We start from the raw sequence: 19,474 nt of genomic DNA, 5'->3' as shown, positions 1-19,474 counted from the left end.
CCTGTTAGTGTCAGTGATATTCAGGAGGCAGTTCAGCACAAGAATAGAAAGCATTTTATGGCGAAGGACTTGTACACTATGCTATATAGCAGCTTGTGTATTTCCCCAAGGGATCAAGTCTACTTAGCCTACTTACTTTCCACCACTATAATGGGAGCTATAATTGAAGCCTCACTCCACTTGCTGTTGTAAGCTATATTTAATCATTACAAATACTATTAAGTATTTTTTTTGAATATGTTTTTATATATGCATGGTTGGATGGATAGTTGATTTGTCCCTCTTTCTTCGTGTTAAGGCATATGAATTTACATAATGCCTTTGCCTGTCCGGATGGGGGCAGTAATGCGCCAGTGAGCGGTTTGTCAAACGCCGGAAGCTAGAAGAAGATGAAGTGAGCGAAACTCAAACAAATCAGTTGTTGTTTACTAAGCTTTGACAAGCGTTACAGTTAGCGAATTTTGTTCAAAATACTGTCTACAAACCCACTATAACGTTACGATTATGTCAATGTATACCTACGCCAACTGAAGATATCTTAAGCAGTGAGTTAGCATCAGGTTAACGAGGCTAACGTTACCAATGAGTACCAACCGGCTTATAACTTCGACAAACGGCAAGTGCAAAGCGTCAGTCAGCCGGAACAAAGAGCACCCAGTCCCCAGAGGTGCCAACAAGGTGCTGGCCCAGAGGAACCATGCGGTGGTGGCGGTGGGAGCCTGGGTGGAGGGCGGGCAAGACTTCGTGGAGCACCCGTCTGTGAGTTGGGCATTTAACGCTAATTAGCAAAGCTAGCTGTGAGTCTGACTGTTGCCAGGCTGCTGACAAACCGTTGTTGATGATGACCGGGCAGCCTGCAGGTTTAAGAAAGCAATGAGTTTAGCTAAACAATAACGTTAACCAGGTGTGGAAGAAGTATTCAGATTTTTTACGTAAGTAAAACTAGCAATACTCAGTCAGGTGGACATTTACCCAAGTAATATACTTTTTGAGAGTATTTCCATTTTCATGCTAGCTAAACTTCAACTCCACTAGCTACATTTTAGAAGCCAACTTTTTTACTCCTGTACATTTATTTAACAACATGAGTTACTAGTTGCTTTGAAGAGTTTGGTTATTTATACTAAACATAAATCGACTAATACATAGTGATATATTATTATAAATTAAGTTACCCAGCAGTATTTAAAAAATAGTTTAAATTAGCTCCACCTTTACCAGCTGCAACATTAATGATGCTTACACATTAATGCATCACTAATTGTAATCCAGTGATGGGCCATGCATAATATGTACTTAATTATATTTTGATACTAATACTTTTGTATGTAACTTAAGATAGATTTTGAATGCAGGGCTTTTACTTGTAACAAAGTATTTTAACTCTGTGGTAGTCACATTAATTTGAGTCCTTATTTTTCCTAAAGTAATCCAAACAGTCTTCCCATGTCTTGGTTTAGGCTCTGGCTTTGCTAACTGAGGAGATCCAGGCAGAGAAGAGGAGGGAGACTGAAGAGAGCCTTCGACGATTTCAAGATGAAGTACGCTATCGTGTGGCACAGCAAGCTCACGTCAGCAAGAAGAGACAGCAGCCTCAGACGGACTCAATGGTAAAGATTGATTGATTGATTGATTTTTCAAATATGAACAGAACATCAGACAAGAAATAAAAACAAAACAAATCAATAACAAGACAATAAATTAATAACAACTTACGTAAGTGTCAAAAAATAATAACACCCATCATAATTTTGCAATTTTTTTGAATTGCAAGTGTCGAAAACTTGAAGACATTTAATCGACAATGATGTAAAACAGAGAACATGAGCAAATCACATTAAAATCATCGTTGATTATTTCTCTGATGTTAATCGACTCATTGTTTTGGCAGTACATGTTGACGATGAAGCATGGCTGAGCTCTTTAGTTGCCTGTACTGCTGTTGTCCCTGCCTGATTGACCTTATTCTTGTAAATCTGCGTGTTTACGTCCAGATGAAACCTGACAGGAGAATCCCACGACAGCAGGACCATGTCTGGACCCAGCATGTGTCAGCTGGCGAGAGGCTGATGTCTGCAGGGGATGCTGCACACCGGAGGGTGACGGAGAGGAGCCCTCAGGAGGTGAGGCAGTATTATATTATTAAATAATTGAAGTTTCAGCAAAGTAATCTTATGTTTTGTTTACTGTTACCTTGTTGACCTTCCCAAAAACTGTACTGAACAGATACTTGGTTTATGAGCTTAATACTTTTTTTTTTTTTCTTTCACTGATTTTAATTGTTACTAATTGGTGTTCCCCACATAAATCAATATCACAGTATAAACAATATAAAATGGCCAAAAATACCTTTGTGTACTTTAGGTCTGGGGCTGTTTTTTATGCTTTGTTCCAATGAAAAGGAAAGTTTTACCTTTGTGACATCAGTTGGTGCTCCTGTTTACTTTTTCAACATTGTTTATTTATTTTTTTAATTTTATTTTTTTTCAGCCATCTGTAACACACATTGTAACAGTCAATACACCGATAATGAGCAACAAACAAAACATAACATTGTTGCTTTTACTTCCACAAACAAAACAAAAAATGAACAGACAAGAAATCAAACAAAAAACAACAATACTAATAAAATATATATATACATACATACATACATACATACATACATACATACATGAATTATATTCTTTCGTACGAAGATGAAAGAGTGAAAATGCACCCGATGGAACAAAGCCAGGTAGCCTAGAAATCTAGATGCACCCTAGCCAATCACATTGTGTATAGAGTCGGTGGGCGGGCTTATGGCTGCTGCTGCTGGGAACAGTGGTCTTTCAAATTGGCTTTGGCCGCGACTCTGGAAGACTTGGAGTTAAGCTTTTCTTTGAGAAAAGAACAAAGAACATCACTGAAGTCATTCTTAAAAAAGGAAGATGTGTTCGGAGTTTTGCCGACCGGATACGGCAAAAGTTTAATCCATCAACTAGCTCCGCTACCTTCTTCGTTACTCTGCCTGGTTGTAGCACTATCCTATTGCGTGCAGAGAGAATTTGAAAGACAACTGTTTATCCCGCCCCTCGGCATGAGCCCTGTGAATGCTGAGTTCCCAGACCCAACATCTTGATGTGGGTCTGGCTTGTCAGGCTAAAAGCCAGGTCCATAAAGAGGTTTTTCCCAGTTTGGTGTGAAAGAACTTGACTAGCCAGCACAGAAATCCATCCAAAACCTTTCGGGATGAACTGCAAGACCGACTGTGAACCAGGCAACATCACTCTCAGACCTCACAAATGCTCTTGTGTCTGAATGGGAACAAATCTCTGCAGCCAGGTTAAAAAATATTGTGAAAAGATTGAAGAGTGGAGGCTGTAATAACAGCAGAGTAATGCCCAGGGTTTTAGAGAAACATGATCAACCATCACACATGGCTGCATGAGTTGAGGTCATTCAGAAACAGTGTCTTTACATAGCTGGTCCACCAGAGAGCACTGGTGAGAAGTTCAACTGTAAAATGTCCTGCTCAGTACATTTCTTGGTCACAGTTCTTTAAAAACCAAATTTAAGAGGTCTTTACAAAATGTAAGCTCCTGTCAGGCTCTTATGTTGACTGCGGAGGATCAAAGTCTGCCTGGGGACCCAGACAAACTACTGTCTTCTGTCAACCCTTTGTAATGTACAGTCGGCCCTATGTGGTCTTATTTTCTTCAATATGTTGTGCAACGTGTGTGTTTCTTGCAGTCAGAATCATTTCTTTGTTTCCTTGTGTGAGTGATAGAATAATGTGACGATGATTAATCTGTAGGCTTATTTATTTCTATGGTTTTCCAGTCTAGTGGAGGCATGAGTCAGGTCAGACTCAAACTGGCTGCCTGTCGGATGATCCCGCATGGGGAAATGTCGTCAGACCTTCCTGGAGGCAAATGGAATATCTCTTCAAACAGACATGTGAGTGTCTTTGTCTCACAGTTGTTCCTCTTTTAAAAATGTGTGTGTGTGTGTGTATGTGTGTTCTTTCACATCCAAGGTGTAATAAAACTAATTTTCCCCTGCACCTAACAGAAACCTGGATCTCATGTGCTGAGAGCAGAGCAGGATGTGGAGGAGGAGGAGGAGGAGGAAGAGGAGGAGGAGGAAGAGGAAGAGGAGGAGGAGGAGGAGGAGGAGGCGGCTGTTCAGGAAGAAGAAGAAGACGAAGAGGGGGATAATCATCTCTTCACCAGTCAACATAAATGTCCCCTCGTTCAGCAGAAGGTTAATACCTACGGTGCAGCAGTTTCACGTTAATCTTTTTTTTAAACTCATTTAGGATGCAGGATATGTAGACCTTTACCGATATCCTATGTAGGGATGTAACAAATAAGAATACATTATTCGGTTATGAACAGAACGTGTTGTGAACAGATGCAAACAACATCCATGTTTGATCAGTAATGCAAAGCTTTGCCTTGAGCTGTCACCTGACACAGTTTGCCTCAAACAGACACCTTCTTCTCAGAGTCATAATTCAGTCAAATATGAACACAGACATCATGCTGTACGCATACAGCTAGCATCAGCAAAACTCACTCTTTCCAGTGGTATCGGTGTTGAAATCCTTGGAGGAGAAACATTTAGAAATCTGCTTAGAAATCCAACAAAAAGGTGCTCATTATAACTTTTTATCTATTTTGCCACATAATCATCAGATTCAGATTATATATATATATATATATATATATAGAATCATGAGTCAATTGCTAGTAATCTAGCAATTGACGAGACATACAGCTAAAAACGCAGGGTGACTTGAAGCAGATTTGCCAAAACGTAAAACAAATACAGGCTAAAAAACACTGCGATGTAGATAAAAGTTTGATATTCTGACATTCTGATTTGATTTGTTTGCGACGTGATGGCAGATGGGAAATCTGACAAGCTAAGACTTAAGGAACCTCTCAAAAACTCAACGCTCTGTTTACGGCAAACATAGCATTTAGTATGGCCAAATTATTAACGTTGGTGTCATCATACCATATAAGCCTGGATAGACCAGAGGCCTGTACTACGAAGCAAGATTTGGCATTAACGAGCTAACTTCAGGTTCAACCCAGGCTTTTCTGTACCACGACGGTGGATCACTTGTTACCAGGTTCAATCGCCGTGGTAACTTATGCTGAACACCTAACCTGGTTGGGAGCAGGTTAAGTTGGAGATTAGAGATCAACTGGTGTTAAAGCACCGCCTACTGACCAATCAATACTTGATTGATAACGGCGTCACCGTTCTTAGAAGATCAGGTGGAGCTCGGGGGAGGGAGAGAGAGAGAGAGAGATGCACTCAGAAAAGTTAATTTAACATTTAGAGACTGACAACCCCGTTAACATTCCCTGATGGGTATTGTTATGAAAGATATAGATATTTTCAGCGGAGGGAGTTGCGTATCTTTGTTAGCTTCTTGAGCCGTGTGTCGCCAATGCGCACATCGGTTTAAATTATGTTTTTATATTTTTTTTATTTGCTCTCACGATCGCTTACCACTGCCAGGGTTGCAACTGAAATAATAGGCTAAAGCAACATGACAGTTTATGGAAAGCACAAGTGTAATTATGGTCAGATTTTGGTCCTGACTGATGGGGAAGTGATATCGATAAGCGTTGTGATTTACGCATTTACAGCGTTGGCTATTTTTTCCCAGCTTTCCTCCTGTTTTAGGAAGCAGCTGTAGCGACTGTATTGGGTTTAGCCTGTTAAACCATGTCAGTGTTCTTCATATTTATGTAGAATTAGTATTAGTATTAATTTGCTCTTCTTATATAAAATATGCTGCTCTGGTAGATGTCTGTGATTGGTCGTGCTGTACGAACCCCGCCTCTTTTATGTGAACGTGCGCGCCGCAGGATTGAGAAACCCTGGGTTGACTGGACTAGTTGTTAACCACCGTCGTGATACAGCTTATGCGGGACCGCGGGTGTTAGGTTAGGTGAAGCCGGGTAACTGAAATAAATCCAGGGCATGTTGATCTTGATTTGTAGTACAGGCCTCTGATGTCACGTGAGTTATTAAGAGTCAAGAGACAAGACCTGAAACGTGTCTTCAGGTGGCTCTCGTCAAATCATAAACCCAAATAGTTCAAACTTTATGACCATGATATTGCCCTTAAACAGCTGACGGAGTGTAATTACAAGTGTGAAACAAGGGTTACACTTTGACTGATGACATGATGGAAGTGTACAAGGTTAATGGTAAACTATTCCTATAACTTCCATTTCCCTGTAATGCTTTGGGATTCATTACATGTCCCAGGATACTAACATGAACAACAACAACAATCAGTAGTGCAGTTTATGCCTAGTTTTATTTATCTATGCCCTGCTCCAGCTGCAGCTGAAGCAGTTCCACAGTTAAAAGGTTAAGGCTGCTAATATTCTATATTTGTTTTGTTTTGAAAAGACCTAAACCAGCAATGCGTTAAGGCCGTTTTACAGTCGTCGTAGCCGACCTGTCGAGCGCCAGTGTGACGTCATGGGATCGCCGTAACTGTTCATACTCGCGCGTGGTGGTCGCGACACTAGTTGCAGTCTTCTCCTGAACAGCGGTGGCGCTAATGAAGAAAGGCTACCGACTTTGCTATCTCTACAGACTAGAAGAAGAAGAAAAAAGTAAACCACGGCTGAACTGGCAGCAGCATTGACGTCAATGCTTCAATTTGATTCGATGACCTACTTGGTCGGATCAAGCCTTTCCTTCCCCATAAAAGAACTCATCTTAACGCAGTAAGTTTACAAGAGAGACTTGTAGTCACTCTGAGAGTCCTGGCATCTGGTTACCCTCAAACTCGTTCAGGCCTCCTGTTTCCGCTTTGTTGCGCGCCGCTGAAAAAAATAGTGGTGCACGACCTCTGGTCGCGCACTCAAAATCCTGGCGCGCCAGCAAGATCTACGTCATTTTGACGTCACATTGGCGCACGCCAGATCGGCTACGGCGACTGTAAAATGGCCTATAGTCCTTCTCTTCATAATTTCTAACTGCATCACTCCAAGCATATTGGATCCTACCGAAGATATAAATAGTTTAAAACAGTGTGCACATATATTGTTACATTTTTAATAAAGGTTTAGAAATTTCCTAAAACAGCTGGACACTGTAGTTTTTAGTAAACATTACTCAAACATGAGGAAATATTGTTTGTTGGCGATGACTCTCATTCACGAGTTATAGCATTTACAGCAGCAGGGGTGTGTGTGTGTGTGTGTGTGTGTGTGTGTGTGTGTGTGTGTGTGTGTTTTCATCGTAATGAAGGAACATGTCACCCGGTGCAACAGTGTGGCTCATTGGTGGTTTTTTTTTAAGTTTATTGACAACAATAGAGCTCTATGTCACAGAGGAAGTATATACGTATATCAGGCTTTGAATAAACACAGGATACTTGTTAGAGGAATCAGTTCTTTTAATACGATTTGTTGACATAAGATATAACAAAAATATAGACTATCATCAGGCAGAAGTGGGGAGCTTGAAGAAAAAATATGTTATCTGACTGTGTATATGTTTCAGGTTAGTGGACCTGTGTTGTGGGATTCTGACAAATTACAGCCTGATCCTGGTGTTAAGTCCAACCTCAGAGCCCCCCCGGTACTGTGGCCTCTGACTGACCAAGAAGAACTGAAAAGACAGGTATACATCAGATGTGTGCATGAACCTTTGTTTAGTTGTTGTCCTGTCGGGACCAAATGTTACTGTAAGCACGTCTCTCTCTGCAGCGTCAGTCTCAGTTCCTGGTGCACCGCCGTCTGTACATGAACATTGAGAGAGAGCAAGTGAAGGAGAACAAACAGAACAGGAAACACCTGAAGAGGACGGCAAGGTGACAAGACTTCTATTTTATTCTGCCTCACTTCCACTTATTGGTGTGATTCTACACCCAAAATCTGTCTTTAGAGTATCACACAATCTGTAGCTCCGAAAGATGGCTGATGAATGTTTGTTATGAAAAACGTCATCTTGATTTCAACTATGTTTTAAGTCCTTTTATAATGCACAAAAGTGGTGACATGTATTACAAAATATTCCCTCGTTTTGCCCTAATATGACCAATACTTTGGCTCTGTGTATAACATTCAGACTAATTAAAATACTCACATATGACTGTAAATTACTTGTGATTTTTAAGTCTGTCTCCTCTCATATGTACCCTGTCTTCACTGAAGGATCAAAGCTGAAAAAGAACAGATTCGTTTGGAGGAAGAGAGAAAGTTGGAGAGAGTTCGGCAGCTCGCGGAGGCCAGACGAAAGCTAGAGGAGAGAGAGCTGCTGATTCTGGAGCGACTGAAGCTGGAGGAGGAGGAGAGAGCTGTGGAGCTGCAGAGGAGAAAAAGAGAGGAGAAAGGGAAAGTGACCGCAAGGTAATTAATGTAGAGCCAGAGCTTAAAGGGGAACTCCGATTTTACACATCAAAGTGTGTTTACAGGGGAGTACCACTGCATATATGAAAAAAGTTGTATTGTGTTTTGTGGCTCCAGCTGGGAGAAGTCTGATAAACCGCCCTTCCAAGAAACGTATGAACACTTCTCTGGTAAACACAAGATTTAAAGTGATTTTAAAGGCGTAACTTATTAATAAACGTCCGTTGCATTCAAACCATTACCAAATGAGTTGCTACAAAGCTAATTACGACTATCTGCTCCACACAACACTCTCTGTATTTCTCAGTATGACTATGTTCAGGAGATTGTGGCGTCCGGTGACTTTCCCGCGCAGAAACTCAAGTGAAGATAGTGACCTCTTCTGAAGAGTCCATCATGTTTTTTTTTAATCCTCCGTGTCCTCCTTGGCTACTAGCAACTGCGTGGAGGAGGGGTGAGGAGCGCGTGCACGATCACGTAAGGCTTGTATCATGTGGATGCTCCTCATGGGGGCGACAGACACTACGCACTATAGCTTTAAATGATTCTTTGTGGAGAAACTCAGTTGACAAAATCATGAGTGTTAGGCGACTAAGAATTTCTTTATTCAAGGACAGCCCTATACAGTTCAGTAAAGTGGACTATGGACCCCCAGCTGGACCAAATGAAGTGAACTACATGTGCATCCTAAAAAAATGTTGATTGTAACTCTACAGGTTCATTGAGGCTCTGAGAGCTCAGATGAAGGAGCGACTGTCTCAGGAGAGGCTGGAGCCTCCTCCTCTCTGTTGCTGTGCATCCTCTTTCTGGGACTCCCACCCCGACACCTGTGCTAACAACTGTGTCTTCCACAACAATCCCAAAGGTACGCACTGCACCCCTGCCTCACACACCACCACTGAGCTTTAATAGAACTGCACATGAAAACATTCAAAGCACTGACAGTCATTTGTCTCCTCCACAGCGTATGCCAAGGCGTTACATTCAACAATGTTGAGTTTGGAGTTACAGTAAAGGAAGCTGATGAACTGAAACAGACTCCTTGCTGTCTGTTTTTAAAGGAACAGTCCAACATTGATATTATTTTTTATCTCCAGACGGAAATGTCTCAACAGATATCAAATGGATTGCCATGGCATTTTGTCCAGGCATTTATGTTTTCCACAAGATGAAGCCAACTGACTTTGGTGATCCCTGACTTTTCATCCACTGCTACCACGAGACCCAATATCTCTACATCTACGAGACGGATTGGCACAGAATTTTGTACAGACATTGGCTCTTAGATGATGTATCCTATAGACTTTGCCTCTTAGTGCCATCATCAGGTCAAAATGTCACTTTGTCAAGTCAAATACATTTATATATATATATATATATATACCACAAATTTGCTTCAAGGGGCTTTACGATCTGTACACCATACGACACCCTCTGTCTTTTGACCCTTTGACCGAGCAAAAAAAAATCCCCCACTTTTAACCAAATTATCCCTTTTAATGTTTTCATCACTTTAATGTTGTAGCTGGTAAAGTTAGAGCTTATTTTAACTTTATTAATAGCTGGGTAGCTTAACCTTTAATAATATATCATTGTGTATTTCTGGATTTGTATTTTTATAGTAATAAATCAAATCTACAAAGTAACTTAAGCTATGAAATAAATGTGAACAATACAATATTTGACTGTAGTAGAATATAAGTATAAGTAGCATAAAATGGAAATACTCAAGTAAAGTATAAGTATCTCGAAATTGTACTTTCAGTACTTGAGTAAATGCCTAGTTACATACTGTATCACCACTGCCTGTTTTCCTTATTCCCCATCAATAAATCATCTTGCCACCCCTATTGCGACCTTTGAGAAGGGGTCCCGACCCTCATGTTGGGAACCTCTCGCACTCAGCTGTTTCCTGTTTGCCGTGACGTCAGATAAGGGAGATCACGTGGCCGCCGGGGCTCCGTCTGGAAAATCTTATGGAATTACACATTCAGGCTAATAATAATCCTTTTTATTTCAATCATAACGGACGCCTTTTTTTGAAGTTATACAGCAGCACCGATGTAGGCTGGCTCTCCGGACCCGGTGCATAATATAAATTCTCAGTATGAAGAACTGCTGGATGTTTACGGACTGTGTCTCCCACCACGAAGCTGCATGGCTACTGCTTTATTCCTTTAGTTAGCAGCTGGCGTCTATTTTGAACCTGTAGCTAACGTTCGATAGTACAAAACAAGTAAGTATTTTTTTTCCCCAGGCTAGCTATTTCGCTTACCCGCATTTGAACAGTTACTACCCGTTAATACAGCCGGTACATTGGCTACAAACGGTGCCTGTAGTTGTCCGATAATAGTACTCCGAGGACATGCCTGGAATCTAAGTGTTTTTAAAATTTGACGCAAGTTTTTGTCCAAAAAAAAAAATGAAGTCGACCCTGGCTCCTGGCATACGATTTACCACGTCTTTTTCTCGAGATAGCTGGTAAGTTTCCATGATCATCCATGCCTATTGTTCTCCACAAACTAACCCTAACCCATTTCAGCCGTTGGTGTATGTGTGTGTGTTATCTCCCCTGTTGTAAATGATTGTCTTAACCGCATCGATAAACACATTCTGTGAATTTGTAATGCGGGCTGTTAACCCAGTATTCACTATATACATACATCATTTTCTATATCATACTACCTTACAAACTCATTACTACTGATTGTTTGTATTGGGATATGTGCGCCAGGTACATTTCAGTTTCGATGTGAGTATCAGGAGCCACGCCAAATCGATTTGGAAAAAGACAAGGGGCACTTTATTTTAATAACACCTCAGCTTCAGTCACTTCACACTGTGGGGGGTATTCATTACTTTTTGTGCTTGATTATCCAGCAATCAAGTCCCTGATGGTTCAGCACTTTAGTAAAAAAAAAGAAGAAAAAAAGCCCATTCTTCACAAATTAATTAAAAAATAAAAAGTGTTAATTATGTCCAAATAATTACTTTGTATCCTCTAACTTTGATTTACAAAGTCCAAATAATAAGACAGTGTTATACTACGAGATAATCAGAGCAGGTCTGCAACAAATACTTATTTGCATGATCAATCAGAAAACTGAACAATGCACACCATAAGGGCCCAAGGCCCAAAAAAAAAAAAGAATTCTGACCATACTGTAATGTAAGACAGGAAAAAGCATCAAATCCACACATTTGAGAAGCTGAAACCATCAGATGTTTGCAATGTGTGCTTGAAAATTGACTGATAAGGTTTAAGCACAGGTAAATGTTGTACCTGTGCTTTTACACATTTACACACTTCTTATTCATTTGTAAGCATTTCCGGCAGGCTGTCTGTTGCAAAATCCTTCAGTGTGATGAATAATTCATGTTAATTGAAACTTTTTCCTAACAATGCCATGCCATCTTTGTAGTATGTGTGAGACAACATAATGACAAGCTATAGAACGTCGACATTGTTGAGTCACTACACTAGGATGTACTATAAACACTGATGTACCTGTCAGTTAGCTACACCTGTTTAATCTAATGCAAACAAATACAACAGGCCTGCAATGAGTCCTGTCTTTGTGAAGTCTACAATGTTCAGTTTTTGCTGACACAGTGTCAGGCAGTGGTTGAAGAAGTACTCAGGTCCTTCACCTACAGTAAGTAAAGTAGCAATACAACAATATAAATAATACTCCAATACAAAAAGTTAAAGTTTTCATTCAAAATACACTCAAGTACAAGTACATACGTATTTTAGGAAAGAAGAAAAAACATAAATCTGTATTTATTTTTAGGACTTTTCTCTAGCCTTTGCTTTTTTCTTTGTGTATTGGGTAATAATTAAAGATATATGGACCACTGGTTTAATCTTAATGTTTTGTATTTTATACTCTTAAGTTTTTTTTTTTTAAACTTTAAAATCTAAATTTGTTAATTAACTTTAGCTGTAAGATAAATGTAGTGGAGTAAAATGTACATTATTCCCCTCTCAAATGTAGTGGGATAGAATATTTAAAGTAGTAATTAAATGGGAATACTCAAGTAAAGTACCTCAAATTTGTACAATGTAAGTACATCTACTGTACTTAGTTACTTTCCACCACTGGTGTCAGAACTGTCAAAACTTGATATGTTTCTAATATTTTATCATAGTTTATTAGCACGTGCCACCTTACGGGCTGATATCAGGTGTATGATTTAGGGATAATCATTTTACTAATTTTTATTTAGCTGATATTTGACTTCTACTAATAAGTTACTCACTCTCTGATACCCACCAGTATAAACACAGTTGATCCATAACATGCTGGCAACAGTTTGCTTATGTTTCTGTGTCAATAAAAAGGTTTTAACATAAAAATATATCTTTTTTTTCTTCTTACAGTATCTTTTATCTGTGTAAAGACTCTTGTTTTATCACCGCAAGAGTTGATGTCAATTTCTTTTCAAGACGTTTCCAGCAAAGTCGAGTCAAACATTCTCCTTTCATGATGTACAAATTGAAAAAGGTTACAATTCTTAATGGCCAGTTTTGTAATTGGTTATAACATTACTATAATTAATACCTATTGTGCCACCACGTCTTTATTCTTTCATCTGTCTTTTGCAGGTATCGCGGTTTCATTCTTTTCCTCACCTTCCTCTTCTACACGGCCTACCATCTGTCACGGAAACCTATCAGCATTGTTAAGGTGACTGGGACAATTATATTCCTTTTCATCTACAGGGTTTTTTTTGCAGGAACTTGACACGTGTGGGTCAAGGGTCAAATGCTGCCTGTAAGATGCTCCCTGGAGCTCCTTCATATCAGTTTTGAAAACATGAAATCCAGTTAGCTTCAAAAGAATTTGAGCTTATGCACAAGTCTTCACCCTATTAAAGAAACAATAGGATTAGAAAGGAGATAAATGAATGGATGAAAACAATGAACAACTGAATTTCTTATACAGAGTTAGACAAAAGCTTTATCTCAGTAGCGCCCATCCAAGCTATTTGTTATCTCTCAAGGTTAAATTGAACAATCATGTAGCACACACAGTATTCCTGGAATGAAAACTAAATGGATTGCCATGGCATTGTGTCCAGGCATTCATGTTTTCCACAAGATGAAGCCAACTGACTTTGGTGATCCCTGACGGCAGCAGTAAACAATCACTTTGAATAATTTGATGACAATCTTTGCAGATAATTGTTTAGCTTCAGTCTTGAGGGTTTGTTTCGTTCTGTCTTTTTGTTGTTGTTTTTGCATGCACTTTGTTTTTGCACTGTAACACTCGTTCTCTATAACACTTGGCTCTGTTAAATATGTAAATATGCCTTTTTGTGACAATTGGTCAATGGTCCCTAACTCTTAGACATGCTGCACACATAAAAAAAAAGAAGCATAAATCCCCGTTTGAGTGCTCTGCACACAGAAAAGCTAACGGTCGATGTTCTGGACTCCTATATGTCTCTCCTTATCCATAATGATTCAGCTGATTTTTCAGACATGCTTTGGATATACAATGCACCTTATCCACAGCTATAATTCCTTTAGATGCTGAAAGAGCATTCTTGTATTTTGATAAATGGTCAAAAACATGCAGCAGCTATGGTATGGATTACGGTCCTTTAACGCTACAGACAGATTATTTGCAGACACATTTAATATCATGAAAGGCAATGGAATATACAGTAAAAAAAAAAGACAAATTTTTAACTCCTTTGTCTGCACTCACAAGGTTCTGCAGCCCCTGTATGATACCAATATCTAAACTCATCTAGTGCCGTATTCTACTGTCTCTGGGAGAGTTTTATCTGGGTCGTTTCAACTGTTTTTCTGTCTGATTTTCAGAGTGAGCTTCACAGAAACTGTTCCACAGTCATTCGGCCAGCAGACTTTAACATAACTGATAATGCTACATGGTGTGACTGGGCGCCCTTTGGTAAGTCCTTTACTTGTTGTCCTCTGTAAACTTAAGAGTAGATATTGCAAACTAGCACTGGGAAATGTATATTGTTATATGAGATCCCCAACATATAGCCACATTATGGATGTTAAGGTGTCATAAGGTACAGTTTTAGAATGATTTTCATTTGGGCACGGACTGTTCTCCTATCATGGCAAGGTCCATTTACTGGTTAAAGTCCCTGGCACAGTCGTGCGTTTCAGCAAACACAAGTGGCCGTGTTGGGTGGGAAGCTCCTCAGGGCTCTTTGTGCTGTAGAAATCCTACTAGTTTATAAAATGTCTAGAATTATAAATGGTTATACTGTATGGAGAAAGCTAATATTTTCATCTGTGTTGTCCCTCTAGACCAGGACAACTATAAGACGCTTTTTGGGGTCTTGGATAACTCCTTCCTGGTTGCCTATGCCATCGGCATGTTTTTCAGGTTTGTATGTGCTGTTGCCTGCAGACCTTGGATGCTTTTGTCTCTGAGTGTGTGTGAGAGTGTGCTATATTGAGTCATAATCCTTTCTTGTGTTGACAGTGGGATGTTTGGAGAGCGCCTCCCTCTGCGTTACTACCTGAGTTTTGGTATGCTGGGGAGTGGACTGTTCACATGTCTGTTCGGCCTCGGCTTCTACTGGAACATCCACTCATTAGGGTACTACGCCTTCATCCAGGTAAAGACACAAAATCACATTATATAAAGTTATACACTTTCTTTTGTACCTTTTGTAAACATAGAAGACCCCCCCCCAACCTTTTCCTTAGTGCCATCATGAGAACAGAATTTCCACATAAACACAACAAATTGCCAAATCTAACGGCCAGATTGACGTGAAGTTACTGAACATATGTGTGCTTACCCTGTAATTTTTGGCGACTTAATGACCCTGCCACTTTGTACTACCTACGCCGGGACCTACGAACAGCGAAATTGTCCCTTTAATAAATTTAGCAGAATTAGCTTGCACATGCTAATCGTGGAGCAGTAGTTGGAATGGTTTCAGGGTGAAGTTACTTGGTAGAAAACAACAGCTGGGCACTGTGTACAGCTTTACTGTAGTCACAGTTTTGGTGATATCACGCCTCTGTAGAGACCAACAGCTGTGCTCATTGACCCTATCTGGCAACGTACACTTTACCTTAACATGACGTTCTGCAAGGATGGATAACGGTTGTTACAGCACATAACTCAACCTTAAAACCAATTTAAAATTGACATCTTTTCAATTTTTGTTGCAAAGTGAATATTTCCCCAAATGCTAAAACTATTCCTTTCAACTATTTGTTTGTGTGACAAAAGATCTGCCAATCAATCTGAGAGTGACAGCAGTTTTACATCCTGTTTTCTGGCTTTCTGTTGTGGTAACTCTTTTGTTTACATTTTCAAAAATGTACCTTCAAAACCTTGTACAGAATAAGGATATTTTGAATGGCTGTAGACCAAGTCTTGCCCATTTTCATTTGGTTAGGCAGAACTACTGCATGCAACAAACTCACATTTGGGGAGAAAGAGGGAAGCACAGAGATCAGATGAGCTGTTCATTGCTGACTCGCCACCAAACATGCACCCACACCAACACACACACACACACACACACACACACACACACACACACACACACACACACGCGCACACACACACGCATGCTAGGTTTCATTGGTCGCTGGACTCATAAGGAAATGAATGTTGGTCTCAGTGTGGACTCAGTACAAGTTAATTCAGAGTCAGAAGAGTTTTGTCTCACTTCAGTCTTTTTTAAAAAGTCCCGTAAAACAGTAATAACCACACACAAACGCTGAAAATGAAACTGTATTGCTGTTGGGACTCTATGATGGGAATCAAGCTCAGACCTCTCTGCACAGTCAGATTTTAGTCTTGTAAGACTTGTATTACCTCAGAAACAAGTGAAGACACCAGTTTTGTGTACAGGCAACTTCCCGTGTATTAATTAAGACTGCAACTAACTATTCCTGTTTACTTGTTTAGTCTCTCAAATGTAAAAAAAAAAAACAAGGCTGTCATAATTGGCCAGAGCCCAAGGTGATGCCTACAAATAGCTTGTTTTGTCTCATCGACAGTCCAAACCCAACAATTAACCAACGCTATAAAACAGGAGAGATTTGAGAAGCTGAAACCAGAGAACGTTTTGATGTTTTTTCTTGATAAATGACTGAAACATTTAATTTATTCAATTTTGACGATTCATTTTCTGTAGGTCGACTAACAATTAATCAACACTACCGTGTTTTTAACATTTGTATAATGGCCTGTGTTTCCCACAAACAGAACGGTTTGGAGGGCTGTAATTGTCAGTTTCTTTCTTCTTTTTTTCTTAAGTTCAGAATGATGTTATAACTGCACCAAATGATCACTGCATGTGCAGTTAAATAAATCAAAGTCTATTCTCTAGTTTGTAGCTCAGGAAAGCAATGCTGTGTTCTAGCTCAGAAGTGTCAGATGAGCCTCACATGATCACATGACCCTCCCCTGGAGTCAAATTCCACAAGTACTTTCAACAACCTATGGGAAACTATAATTAGAAATACAACTCATGGTATAGATAATAATACACCTATTAATACATATATTTTAAAGGCTGAAGCGCCTACATGAAGCAATCAAGAAATCATAGATTTATTGTATTGATTAACAACCCTTTTACCCCATTACAGGTTATGACTGGGAGCTGTGGGTCAGTACAGACGTATTTATCATCTCTTTCCTTTACAAATGTAGAGATCTCATGGGGGCTTAGTCAGGCTTTCCTCACACACCCATCACAGGACTCATGGCTGCGTCATGTGACTGCAGTGTGACTGTGTCTGGGCTTAATGTAGGTTTGGTGTGTGAATGTAAAGACTCACTGCTCACTATGAGGTGTGAACCCTCACCGGTCTTACGATTCAATTGTGATTATCCCCTCAATGATTCGAATCGATTCGATATCCCGATGCATCGCGGTGCGTCACCTCCTCAGTAGTATTATATATTGCTACACAGGGTTTTCATAAACAAATTCAAGCAGTCCGATATATGAACTCCCCTTTTTATTGTATCTGTTCTTAAGAAAAGACACTTCCTGAATGTAGCGGAGTCTGAACACAACAGACAAAAGGATTTAAACAAGCAGCAAACGGAAAACCAACAAGTAACATCAGTAGGCAATAATCAGTTATGGTCTGTCACTGCATTGACTGAATCGTCTAGGTCAGCATCGTGATGCAATGATTAATTTCAACACCCCTACTGCTCACTGGTCTCCTCTAATTGTCCTTTTTTTTTAAAAGTATGCTTGTACCAGCATTAAAATGATTTGATGCCGTATGTTAACACAGGCTGGTTTCTCCCTCTGTTTGCTTCATTCTGCAGGTCATGAATGGGCTCATGCAGACCACCGGTTGGCCTGCAGTGGTGGCATGTGTCGGCAACTGGTTTGGAAAGGGGAAGTGAGTACTGCACGATGTGCACTGCAGTGTAGTCCTGCTGACGATGCAGCATTAGATGCTTTTTTTGTAGCTCGCTGACACACGCATCCTAATTTGTCACGTTTTGACAGCACAGTGAGACCTGGGTTTGATTTCTCTCAGACAAGCACCAAATCCACATCATAAATCTGAACTGCTTCTGAAATATACACTACTGTTCAAAGGTTTGGTATATCCTGCCACAAAAGCTTGATTGTCCCCAGTCAGATGTCTGAGAGGGCTACTCTTTATATCTGACTGGCCTTTGATGCTTTTAGGTTGTAGAAAGTCCTCTTTACAAATAGATGTTATTTAATTTTGTACATGGGGCACAAAACACTGTACAATGGTTCAACCAGACTGACAACTGAAAGGACAGAAAGAGACAAAGATCCCTCTGAGCGACAGCTGAATAAGAAGAGAAGAAATCAGCAGTTATTGGTAAAAGAAACTGGTAGCTTAGCATCAAAATGTGTGCAGATTTAAATAGGAACAGCTTCCTGTTTCAGTGTCAAGTGTACTATAATGCATCCTATAACAAGCTGGAGTAAACGGGCGACGTGTTGCTTTAGCAAAGCTCTTCTTCAAACTTCACAACAGGAACAGAAGGTTGGTCTAGGGTTAGCACTGTGGGAATATCAGCTGAACATACTACAGACTGACAAATCACAGTTTAAACATCTCCAATCTAACCACTGAGTAGACTGGAGAGGGCCCAAAGCTACTTCTTTAACGTGGCTGACAACTCTTGTGTTTTTGATCATCAGGCGAGGGTTCATCATGGGTGTCTGGAACTCCCACACCTCAGTGGGAAACATCTTGGGCTCCCTTATCGCAGGAGCGTTCGTGTCCTCGGCGTGGGGAATGTCCTTCATCGTCCCTGGACTCATCATCGCCTCCACTGGGATCCTGTGCTTCTTCTTCCTGGTTGAGAGTCAGTTTCCATTCATCATTGACACCTACACACACAAAGCTCTTTCACAGATAGACACACCCACATAATTGGTGTGAATCCGAAGCGTTTATTTATTAAGAAAGGGTGTGTCTGGGCAAATTACAGACACATTTGCACTTGCAGGATCGTGCTGGACCACATTTTTGTAATGCAAACTGCTTTCAGCTGCTGTTACTTTAAAGGTTGATGTTAAACTGAGACACAGTACCATTACGTCGTTCAAAGTGAGCTAACTTGAGCTCTGTGTTGTGAAACAATCCGATCTCGATTGTTTTGCGGTTCTAATCCTGTCGTCTACTGGCTTGACCTCTGTTAGTTGATTCTGAAAGCAGCGGCAAGCGCTCGGAGAACAAAGTGACACGATGCAGGGTTTTAGGTTACAGTGTTCTAAAGGTTTAATGAGACACACAATTGCATCCATTCACTTGGATGGTGCGTAGTAAGATAAGAAAGAGAGTCAAGATGAACAGAAGGATTGTCTCAAGGTTGGTTTACGCAGATAGGAAAACAGTGGTAAATTGTGGTACACAACAGATGAGAGAGGCTTTCTTCAGAGTTCACCAGAGAATCACCACACCCAGAAGTATTCTTTGTCTGTGTTTTTCATTTACAATGATATAAAACCGAGGAAAGCAACAAATGTTTCACATTTTTCCTGAATACATAACTGAAAGAATCAGAAGCAGTTTTATTGCCAAGTAGGTTTGCACATACAACGAATGTGTGTTGATGTTTTGGTGCCTA

At 40.1% G+C, this 19,474-nt stretch overlaps 2 protein-coding genes across 2 annotated transcripts in view; both read left to right on the top strand.

The window, feature by feature from the left end:
- The first annotated feature begins 376 nt into the window (after positions 1-376).
- ccdc15 (coiled-coil domain containing 15) lies at positions 377-10,225 on the top strand. Its single transcript, XM_078266697.1, has 10 exons — positions 377-759; positions 1,461-1,610; positions 1,995-2,123; positions 3,823-3,939; positions 4,054-4,245; positions 7,528-7,647; positions 7,734-7,837; positions 8,181-8,375; positions 9,092-9,240; positions 9,340-10,225. Exons 1-10 carry the CDS (start codon positions 583-585, stop codon positions 9,387-9,389), a joined length of 1,383 nt encoding a protein of 460 aa, XP_078122823.1. The 5' UTR covers positions 377-582; the 3' UTR covers positions 9,390-10,225.
- A 91-nt stretch (positions 10,226-10,316) lies between these two features.
- The window catches only part of slc37a2 (solute carrier family 37 member 2), a 17,444-nt gene continuing 8,286 nt past the window's right edge, over positions 10,317-19,474 (top strand). The window contains exons 1-7 of the mRNA XM_078266696.1: positions 10,317-10,856; positions 12,985-13,066; positions 14,209-14,299; positions 14,671-14,749; positions 14,849-14,984; positions 17,681-17,757; positions 18,543-18,709. Of these exons, the coding sequence (XP_078122822.1) occupies positions 10,798-10,856; positions 12,985-13,066; positions 14,209-14,299; positions 14,671-14,749; positions 14,849-14,984; positions 17,681-17,757; positions 18,543-18,709 (691 nt within the window). The 5' untranslated portion in view covers positions 10,317-10,797. The remainder of the gene's footprint in view (positions 10,857-12,984; positions 13,067-14,208; positions 14,300-14,670; positions 14,750-14,848; positions 14,985-17,680; positions 17,758-18,542; positions 18,710-19,474) is intronic.

Source organism: Sander vitreus, chromosome 13, assembly GCF_031162955.1.
Source record: "Sander vitreus isolate 19-12246 chromosome 13, sanVit1, whole genome shotgun sequence".
Lineage (NCBI taxonomy): Eukaryota > Metazoa > Chordata > Actinopteri > Perciformes > Percidae > Sander > Sander vitreus.
This window is presented reverse-complemented; position numbering and strand designations above follow the sequence as displayed.

Coding starts and splice junctions, on each gene's coding strand:
- ccdc15 (XM_078266697.1), top strand. CDS start 583: ATGAGTACCAACCGGCTTATAACTTCGACAAACGGCAAGTGCAAAGCG. Junction 1,611..1,994: donor AGCCTCAGACGGACTCAATG/GTAAAGATTGAT, acceptor GTTTACGTCCAG/ATGAAACCTGACAGGAGAAT. Junction 7,838..8,180: donor CACCTGAAGAGGACGGCAAG/GTGACAAGACTT, acceptor TCTTCACTGAAG/GATCAAAGCTGAAAAAGAAC.